Source organism: Eucalyptus grandis, chromosome 9 (genome assembly GCF_016545825.1).
Source record: "Eucalyptus grandis isolate ANBG69807.140 chromosome 9, ASM1654582v1, whole genome shotgun sequence".
NCBI classification, from domain to species: Eukaryota; Viridiplantae; Streptophyta; class Magnoliopsida; order Myrtales; family Myrtaceae; genus Eucalyptus; species Eucalyptus grandis.
Genome location: NC_052620.1, coordinates 22608600 through 22617666, shown reverse-complemented (window position 1 = coordinate 22617666; position 9067 = coordinate 22608600). Strand labels below are relative to the sequence as shown.

General features: G+C 42.3%; 1 protein-coding gene across 1 annotated transcript; it reads left to right on the top strand.

Annotated features, from left to right (window-relative positions):
• Positions 1-448: 448 nt before the first annotated feature.
• LOC108955307 (phosphoglycerate mutase-like protein 4) lies at positions 449-8787 on the top strand. The gene is made up of 8 exons (XM_039302444.1): positions 449-495; positions 639-759; positions 2283-2333; positions 2433-2543; positions 3165-3238; positions 7114-7171; positions 7662-7737; positions 8594-8787. Exons 1-8 carry the CDS (start codon positions 449-451, stop codon positions 8785-8787), a joined length of 732 nt encoding a protein of 243 aa, XP_039158378.1.
• The last annotated feature ends 280 nt before the right edge of the window (positions 8788-9067 follow it).

Sequence of the window (9067 nt, the reverse complement as noted above, 5' to 3'; positions counted from 1 at the left end):
CAGAAAAGAGGTCAACTTAGAAACCTTCTAGGAAAGTGCTTTTTCTCCCTCCTAAATTTAAGTTTAATGGCGATGGAGGACGTGATGCGCACAGTCAAATCACAGCGGACCCAGCCACTCACTGTCATATTGAGTTCATAACACCACCCAGCTCTCTCTCTCTCTCTCTCTCTCTCTCTCTCTCGGTTGCTAACTCTGCTGTCTCCATTATCGGTCATTTTATGAACTTTTGTACGAAAACCACCCCGCTTTGTTTTGCAACTTCTCGTAGTCATATTTGCCGTCTACACTGGGAAGTCTGGGAAGACCAAGAGCCCGGACGTCATTATTTTTCGACTTCACCTACACGTTATTTAACCTGCAGCAACACCCGAAACGAAGTCCAACTAGAAACCTTCCTGAAAGCAAGTTCGTTATTTTTCTTTCTCGAATCTGAAGTTCAATAGCAATGGGGGACGCAGTACACATAGCGAAATCGGTCGAGCTAGGGTCTAGGTACTCTCTCTCTCTCTCTCTCTCTCTCTCTCTCTCTCTCTCTCTCTCTCTCTCTCTCACACATATCTTAAATTGTGATTTTGCTAGGGATACTGTTGAATTGAATGATGATACTCTCATATTTGAAATTGTGATTTTGTTAGAGATGCTGTTGAATTGAATGATGACAGAGATGCTCAATCAGTTCACCCTAGTGTAGACCATGCTGAAATCAGCCTTGTACGTCATGGACAAACAGACTGGAACATTGATCGTAGAATTCAGGTATGGACCATTGACAGCCTCAATGTTCAAGCTTTTGAGGGCGTATTTGATAATTATTCTGTACATAGAAACAATTTCTGATTAGATATGATTCTTTTTTATTATGTTCCCGAGAACAATTTTTAAGCATTTTAAGTCGTTTGATAACTATCGAAAATTTTTATTCCTGAAATAAAATTACGTTTGGTACTATTCTCAAAATTTCTCATCTAAATCATTTTCTTTCAATTTTAAAATAACTTTATTACTTTTTTCCTTTCTTTCTTCTTCTTCTTCTTCTTCTTCTTCTTCTTCTTCTTCTTCTTCAAGGTTGCCGATCGCTGACCTTGGGATGATCGGCAACTGATCAGACGAGGGCCAGCAACCTCATGGAAGCATCACCAGCCCTTGGCGAGGTTATGCCTCATTGGCCAAGCCTTGTCGGTAGTTGGGCATGGCTCAACCGAGCCTCGCCAGGGCTAGGCGAGCCTTGCCCGGTCAAGCAAGTCTCACTAGTGGTTGGGCGAGCTTGCTAGACCATTCGCCGGCGATTGGCAACTATGGCCAGTGGTGGCGGATGGCGGCAATGGAGGGCGGCCACAATGGCAGCGATTGAAGAAAAAGAGAGAGGAAAGAAGAACAAGAAGAAATAAGAGAATATATATATATATAGGTTGACTTGATTTTGAAATTGTTCTGGAGAACAAAGAATTATTATTATTATTATTTTACTTTTGTATTATGCTTTAAATCTATTCTTGGGAACAAATTTATTCCCGAGAACAAAAAATTTACCAAACGGATTTCTGTTCCAAATTTACTTTTAGGAACAAAAGAATAAAAATTTTCATTATCTGGCAAGTTGCCAAACATACCCTAATATGTATAAGGGGAAAAAAGAAAAAAAATGCAGTCTAATAATTATATGGGCCTAGGAGGAGGCTCACATGCTATTCCTTTGGGCCAGCCCGGTCATGCCATGGATACACACAGAATTCTTTGGTCTACAAGATGGCCCATCTATAAGTTCAACCTATCATAATAATTTGGGTGTTGACTAATCCTAGAAGTCCATTGGATTATTATTTCAGCTTGATATCATATCTAACTCACTTTCAGAGTTTAAAGTTGAGTCCGCTTTCTCCTACCTTGCCTTGTTCTGATTTGAACTTGTTTATGCCCACCTTTCTGCTGACCAAGGTATGGTACAACTATGATTACATCGAGTGTGGCAATTACTTGTTTGGACTCAATACTTACTAGTAGAGATAATCACAACCCTTTATCTCGTGGGTTACACATGGATCCACAAGATTTAACAGCCATAATTGTACTTAATCCATGGACCTCGATCCAAGCAATTAGGCTCTCTTTTAGCAAGCTTCTATTGGGTATTCTCGACTTACTTGGCTTAATTACCCAGTCCACATGAGCAGTTAGATCAGTTAGGTCTCACGTGATATAAAAATCCACGTGATCTAACAGCTCATTTGGAGTAGGCTAACATACAACAAGAGTACTTAATCATTTCCCTTTTGAGCCAGGGTCAATTGGATGTGAAATTAAATGAAGTTGGAAGGCAGCAAACACATGCGGTAAGTGGACTTATCTCATGCTCTCTATCCCTCTAGAATTGGAATGATCTAATAGGTCTCACTTGCTTCTTACTATATTTCTATCTTGAAACCAAAAAGGTAGCTGATAGACTATCCAAAGAACGTGAAATCTCTGCTATTTACTCGTCTGATCTAAAACGAGCTATCGAGACAGCTGAAGTGATTGCAGCCACTTGTGGTGTGAGAGAGGTATGAACTATCACCATATCATCATCTAGCATTATGTTGGATGACAATTACTCATCGCTTAGACAGATATCCATGAATGCTATTCAACAATTTGAACTCATTAAACCATATCGGGTCAAAATTTATGCAGCTTCAAAAATCTTTCCTTACTTGTTACTCGTTCTCTTGATAAGAAATATTCTTTCTTCATTTGAGCTGGATGAAACTTTGTACACTTGTTTAAAAACTTTCCTAGTGCAAAGTCTTCTTTCCAATGAATTCGTACAGCCAGGCTTTCCATAATGAGTGAATAACTGTGTCTAGTGTCCCTATCCTTCGGTGTTGTGCTGTAAATATCTTACGGTTCCATAACCCGCACCTGGAGCACTTAAGGCATACATATATTTCCTCGCATTCACTCAAATAAACATGTGAGTAACCAAGCATGCAGTTTTGTCATCATCTAAATCATCGAGAAAGAGAATCGACTACTCCAAGTCCTAGGAATAGGCGACACGCTACTTAATAAAGTCATACGCTTTAGAATGCTTTGGAAAGAGCTGCCATTTAATCCTTGGAAAACATAGAAGTGGCTGAACACCTGTACAAAATTTACTGAATCTTTTCTTGAATCATGATCAGGTTATCAAAGATCCAGATCTACGGGAACAAAATCCAGGAAAGCTTCAAGGCCTTAGTTCAAAAGAGGCAGCTAGCCTTTATGTGACATCCCAAATTTTCAACCCTGTCTTCTACTGAATTAATCGGGCATTTCATTGACGCGTCTATAGGGTTATTCTCAGAGCCGATCACTCTCGAGATAACTAGACTAGCTGGGGAAATTATTAAGGAATTTTAAGGCAATAGACTTGAGAACTCGATCAGGAATCAGCTTCTTGACCGTGTCTATCTTTAGAGGTCATTGAGGCGCAAAGATAAAAATCGATTAGAGATCGAGATATGTCGGTTCGACGAGATGTGTGGCTAATCGTGGGTGACACCACTAAATTAGAAAATTCTCGTTGACCGGCACTAGACCGATTTCTTATTGTTTTGGTACCCGTGTCCGTAATTGAATCCTCGAGATTTTCACGACAATCAAGAGTCACCATTGAGTCGAGTGGGTTTATAGTGGCTCGAAGAAAATCGACCACGGGTCATTTGCCTTAAAAGTTCTGAAAACTACCCGATAGTCTAGGTCACGCTAAAAACGCGCCGAATGAAAATTAACCGCCACCCGAGTCCGATTTCAGAAATTGAAGTTTTGGCCATGTCACAATAAATTTTAGGAGTATCGACTCAGTCTCAGAAGATTTTTCGGAGATTCAGGAATTTTTACGGAAAACCGTTTCGGACGTTGCGGAAATTTGGCGGAAATTCAGATTAGCTAAATTGATGGAAAATTAGACTTTCGGGTTGAGCCTTTATGTGTCGGGGATTTATAGAAAATCACTTGGGATTTTTCTACATTGAGATTGGACCTCAATTTGGGAAATTGAGCAAGAAAATTTAGTTTATTTGAGTGAAATTCGAAATTGAAAAAGGGGCAGAAATTGAGGCTTCATTTGGATAATTAAGTGGATATTAGTCTTCAGAAAGTAAAAGGGAACACTAGGATATTTTTGAGAGCTATTGGGGGGACAAGCATTTAAGAGAAGAGATGTTGTGTTGATCTTTTCTTTGGCTTGTGGAACACGCACAAACGGCTGGTCTGCATCTTCTCACGCTCGGCAACCCTCCCATCCGCTCATTATTCCTGCTTTAGTTTTAATCTCTCTGCCGTGCGAAGCAATCCCCATCACTCACCTCTCTCCATCTCCGTTACTTCTCTTCCTCAACCGAAGCCCACACACTCCACTCACGCCAGCGAAGATCCCTGCAGCAGCTCCACCGAGTCCAACGTCTTCAACCCGTGCATATCGTGGAGTCCACGAAGACAGCGCCCATGAGCAGCTCCTCGCCAACGTTTTCATCACTTCGACGCCACGAAAACTCCTGTTCCGTGTCTCCACTTCACGGAGCTTCAGTCCACCGCATATGCTTGAAGACGCCGAGGCAGCACCGAAGCAGCTCCGTGCCACGTTTTCAGTCAACCTTGCTGCCTCTCGGACGACCGGTTGACCTACGCTCAGCCAACATGCGACAGCTGCTTCCTTCAGGTGTTGTCCAGCACTGAAGACCGAAGTCCTCTCAGCCTCCACGCATCCGACTTGCTCTGTGGGTCAAACTCCAGCAACAAGCTTCGGTTTGTTGACCGAAGACCCCACGACGCCAACGAGGAAGCCCAGCAACCTTCTTCTTCAGCCACGCGTCCAAGCTGCAGCTTCCACGGTCAACTCCAGCAAGAACCGTCCCACCTTGTTGACCTCGTGAAGCTGCCACGTTGGTGCCCATGCACTCCATGAAGACCCCAAGCTGCTTCCTCGTCCATTGATGTCCATGAAGACCGAAGCTGCTTTGGTGAACAGAAGCCAGCTACTGAAGCTGGGTTGATTTTCGTCTTCTTCGTCCAGCAGCAAACGAAGCACTTGCAGCACGCCTCATCCGAGTTTCTCTCCCAGCTCGTCAGTCCACGCACCTTCAATTTCGGTAGCCCAGTGACCGAAGCTGCTTCCGTCCTCTTTGTGGCCCATCTCTTCACTTTCGGGCCCAACCAAATTCAGTCCATCGTGCAGTCCAGTTCAGCCTTTGTAGGTCATTTGGGCCGCAAATCAGGCCCAGCAGATTCAGCTCCGAAGCCCAGCAAAGCCAGCAGTTTCAGCCCAAGAGATCAGCCCATTTTCAGCTTAGTTTCAAGCCCAGTCGAATTATCTCAGCTGCAGCCCAGTCCAGTCCATGTGAGTTAATTGGCCAAGCCCAATTTCCAGCAAAGCCCAAGGATCCATCAAGTTCAGCCCTGATCAACTCAGCCCAAGAATTTTAGTGAAGCCCAGCCTCGCTGAAGTTTGTAGGGCCAAGTCTTAAGGCCCGGTCCCAAGCCGCCGGTGTCGTCGAAAGTCCGATTTCGGCCGCCGTCGCGTCGCCGTTGCGGTGATTCGATCCCCGCTTTTGATCAAGTGAGTTTTACTCACTAATGCTTTATTAGTTTGCTAATTATGCCTTAGGGTTGGTTAGATTTAATTACATGCACTTAGGTGGTTAGATTAGGTTAGAACAATTAAATTAGTGACTTGAGGATGCATGTTAGGTGGTTAGACCTAGCTATTAGCAAGTAGAAATGTTTGGTTATTTATTGAATGTATCTCGGGATTTTCCCGACCCGTTTCGGGCTCCAATAAGGCAATATGGGCCTAAATTGGATTTTTGATGTTTATTTATTTATTTTCGAAATTTATTTATTTAATTAATTATTTTCCGGAAATTCAACCGGGATGGCCGGTGACCGGAATTTCGTGCCGATTGTCGTGGTGCAGACCGTTTATTTATTTGAGCTCTACGTTGTGTGGAATTGAATTTATTGTGGAATTTTAGGAATTGTCCTAAATTGTTTGTTATTGAATATTTGATTGGTAATGGCCAAGCATGGGTATATAGCACCAAGACGTTGATGGGCTATATAGTAGGGAGAATGGTGAGACCAATCAGTGCGATATTATTGGACATACGTGGTTCGGTGATTGGAAGTATCACTTTGGCGAAAACGGCGCCTTAAAAAAACGCACGTAAATGACTTATAGACAAACGTGGTTCGGGGGTTATGGGAATATCACTGGTGAAAACGGCACCTTAAAGAACGCACGATGTTGTCTATAGCCGATGTCACCTTGGCGAAAACGGCGCCCTTGAAAGGACACGTGGTTCGGTGATCAAGGTTATCACCGGTGAAAACGGCGCCTTAAAGAATGCACGGTGTCGGTGATCGGTATGTCATTGGCGAAAACGACGCCCGAGAAACACATGTGATTTGGTGAATGAGTACACCACTGGGAAATCGTGGTATGAGTGGGAATGACCTAGAGAGGGTCTGGCTGACATGTAATCGACTTAGTCGATTGATCAATGCTTGATCGGATGTCGTGAATTGTTTGAATATCTATGTTTAACCTTGAATTGCAGGTTGGGCCGAGGCTAAGGTAAGTCCTCGACTCGTGTTGTGCTTAGGCAACCGTATGGTGTATTAGTTTACTAATCGAGTCGTAGGGGTAGGACTCGGCGAGACGTGGTCTCATTGGTTATTGAATAACCATTTCAGGACCCTGAGGAGAAGCTAAGGAAGAGGAACCTGAAGGGGAGAAAGACTTTTGAAGAAGAAGAAGATCTAGAGAGGGATCTTAAATACAACCCAGATGTGGATTGAGATCCCATCCCTTTTGTGCATCCTGTCTTAGTGTAGATAGGTGTGAGACTTTTATGTTGTAAATAGTATTGTAAATATACTATGAGTTGTGCTGTTAATGAAAGTGTGGTTATGAATTTCAATATAAAAAATATGGCCTACTTTCCTATCCCATTGTTTTATTGTCTGGGATTTATAACTGCTTCCGCATGTGCTTAATAAAAGAAAGGGTCGGCGATACATAGTCCTGGGATATCGCATTATAAAATCGACCAAGTAGAAGGATGTGCGCGCGTCCGAGGATCGGGGCGTGACACTTTATCCCCAGATTTATGAGGCCTACCGGTCCATAAGTTGTGATCAAGAAATCCCTGTATGAGCTCGACCAAAAATCAAACGGTTAATTCCTCATCGATTCTTATTTAGGCTTCTCTAAACTTTAATACGTAACTAACTTCCCATGTGAGTCTTTTACAAGTTCAAGAAGTTCCAGAATATGCTGTCACGCTAGTGCAGAAGCGAGTTGAACTGGTTATTTTTCAGTGCCTAGTTAACCTTAGCAAGTGACACGCAAGGATAACATTTTCGTATCAATTTGTGACTTTCATCCGGTTCGGAAGATGGTAGCTAGGTTTCATCCGTTTTTGTTCCTTTCACTATGCCGGTCAAAATGCACGAGAATTTTAGTCGATCCCTATTGAGCTCATTAAGTCAAGTCAAACTCACATGTTTCCCCCGTTTCTAAAGAACATATTCGTGTGTTAGAAAAGGATATTAGATTCTTGGAGAGCGTGGACTTCAACTTGGTTCTTCAAAGGAGAATTGTTTGATCAGGGCTTCGCATTGATTGGTTTTATACGCAGGATGGTGGTGAAAGCAAGGATCAAGTTTACCAGCGATGCACTAGTTGCTTGCAAAACATTGGCTTAAAGCACAAAGGTAAACCAGCATTATAATGAAATATTGCCATTAATCCATGTCTAGCCATTTCCGAATTTCGCTTTGCACAATAAGGCTAGAGCCAGTATCTTTGTAGAGTGGAAGACCACAAAACTCATTCACAAACTATTTTGAGCTTACCCGCAATTGAAATTTAACAACAGAATTGCACGACATAAACGACTTTGTACAAACTTTATAAAGACATGTTTTACCTAGGATAGACTTGTGGTAGCTTTACTAATTGTTAGACTATTTATCCGTTACACCACGCATCAATCAAACAACTTAAAATTTTTGAAAGAGTTGTAGTAGTCCCATAGATTTTACGCTAATGACAGCTCTCATGACCTCCGATTTCTAGATCTACCCCTACAGGCTATGACCTGACAATATTTTGTGAAGTCATGGATGCATAAGATCAATGTGTCTACCTTGCTTATTTGCCAAAACTACACACTTAGCCACCAAATTTAAGCACACAAAGGGTAAATATCTGCGCGTCTATAATTGTCTGGAGATGCCTATGTTAGTGTCCGTCTATAGTTACTCAATATAATATGAATGTGCGTGTACATTCAACTTTCAAGGTTATACCCGGATGCATGCACGCATGCGTGTGTTTGTGTGTGTGTGTGTGTGTGTGTGTGTGTGTGTGTGTGAGAGAGAGAGAGAGAGAGAATCTTGGATGGCTTGGAGCAAAAATTGTTGCTTCAATGGTTTTAAAATTTGTAGACTAGACAAGGGACTATCGACAGACACTTCATTCTAATCCCTTGACATTTATTCCTAGAAAGAGTCTTAATTAGCTTGGAAACATCGGCAATCGAAAATGAATGTACCCTTCACCATGCAGGGGAGCGAGTAGTAGTCGTCACTCATGGAACCGTGCACACGTCTATCTACCGGCAGGCTCGCCCGAATGAAGGTCCTGCACCGAAGGTGCAAAATGGTTCGATCAGCATTTTGCACTTGTTTAGCAGGGACGACTGGGTCATAAAGTCCTGGGGTGATCATAGCCATCTCAACCAAACAGAAGAGAAGCTCTAGTAGCATTTTGAGATATATGGTGAGAGGCAAATTGGGTATTTTACTTGACACTAGCTATGTATCCATTTCGATCCCGTTGAAGAGTCATGTCGTCACTTAGCCAATGTATGCAAGAGACCCACTCATTAGACAATGCTTGACAATTGACAGAGTCAAGTGTGTCCAGTTACTTGAGCAATAAAATTTTCCATATTCTTATATGATATGATACCATACCTTATGTAAAATACATTTTCAGTGATGATATCTATATTATATCCAATAAGTATCTTCAGTAATT